This window comes from Nanorana parkeri, unplaced genomic scaffold (genome assembly GCF_000935625.1).
Source record: "Nanorana parkeri isolate BGI_ZX_2015 unplaced genomic scaffold, ASM93562v1 scaffold561, whole genome shotgun sequence".
Classification (NCBI taxonomy): Eukaryota; Metazoa; Chordata; class Amphibia; order Anura; family Dicroglossidae; genus Nanorana; species Nanorana parkeri.
The window spans coordinates 640218-641627 of record NW_017306829.1 but is presented as its reverse complement, the minus strand read 5'-3'; the positions used below and the strand labels follow the sequence as shown (position 1 = coordinate 641627).

The following is a 1410-nucleotide window of genomic DNA, read 5'->3' as shown; positions in this document are numbered from 1 at the left end:
CAGAAGGGGAGTCACCCTGCGGGCGACTGTAGAAATGCTGGTGGCTTCTCTTTGCTCTTTTCCTGTTGTTTTTAGCAGTAGCCATTTTTTGCATTGTCCTTTACCCGTGTTTACCTTTGATTGTTATGCTCTATTGATGGATAACTTTGATAATTTTGTGCTGATGATTTGCTCACTTTTCTCATGTTGCTGTTATTTTAGGAGTCTGTGCTCTCTCACGCATTGCCCTGTGATACCTTGTGTGTAAATAATTTATTAAAAAAAATAAAAAATGGAGACAATGCCAAATGACATACAGTAAAGTTCAGAGATGATTACTGGAAATAATTCATGCTCTCATTCTTGCAGGTGGTAATGTGACCCTGACAGACCTTCCACATACTCTTCCACAGATTGAGAAAAATGCGTCTGCCAATGTCCCCAATGGTCATCCACTTAAGGTGTGTGCATTATCTTGGGGACTCGACCAGACCAAATTTCCACAAGACTATGACTTTGTCATTGGGGCAGATATTGTGTATCTGAAGGAGACCTATGACCACCTTCTCCAAACATTGCAGCACCTCTGTTGTCCCAGAACCACCATATTCCTCTCTTCCAAAATGCGGACAGAGCATGGTACTGTGGACTTTTTCCAGGATGTCCTGCCCAAGCATTTTAATGTGGCGCTTGTTCAGAGAAATGTTGAGGATAACATCAACATCTACAGTGTTAGCCAGTATCAGAACTGAAAGTGACCATTTTTAAACATACACTTCCTTATATTGCATTCCAGAAAATGAAAGTATGCCCAATAATGTGAAACCCGGCTATAGCTTTAAAGCTGAACTCTGAGCAGATATAGACAAACACCATGATGAAATCATTCATGTGAAATACATTTAACTACCATAAGTACAATTCTCTGACTGTGACCCCCTGTAAAGTAGAAATCAGACTGACCAATGGAGAGGCAAAATGAAGAGTTATTCAGCAAACTTCTCTAGCATTTTAGACTACATTCAAGCTTTGCGTTTTGGGATTCCTGCAGCAGGAATTCCTACAAATCTCCCATTTAGATGAGGCCGCTGTAACCCATTCAGGCCGCATCTGTAAGCAGCAGTCCTTGTGATACGATTACATACGGTTTGGAATCAATCACTATCCTTGGACGCATTTTCTTTGTCCAATCAGCAGGCTGGTGACCCAGCTTTATTGTCCAACTGCAGAAAAATGTGGTCGCCAACCTAGCTGTGCTTTCTGAAAAGCAATGGAACAGAAGTAGAAATATTTTGGTGGGTAAGATGGTTCACATATATGTATTTCAAATGTGGATGTAATTGTTTACTTGGATTCCACCTTTAATGCTTTTTCTGCAGATATGAAGGGTTCTCCAATATTTGGAAAGGAAGATGGTTTTTAAGGGAATAT

At 40.4% G+C, this 1410-nt stretch overlaps 1 protein-coding gene across 1 annotated transcript in view; it reads left to right on the top strand.

Moving 5' to 3' along the window:
- Window positions 1-845, top strand: part of METTL21B (methyltransferase like 21B) — a 7767-nt gene extending 6922 nt beyond the window's left edge. The window contains exon 3 of the mRNA XM_018562118.1: window positions 349-845. Coding sequence (XP_018417620.1) covers window positions 349-731 — 383 coding nt within the window. The 3' untranslated portion in view covers window positions 732-845. The remainder of the gene's footprint in view (window positions 1-348) is intronic.
- Window positions 846-1410: the final 565 nt, after the last annotated feature.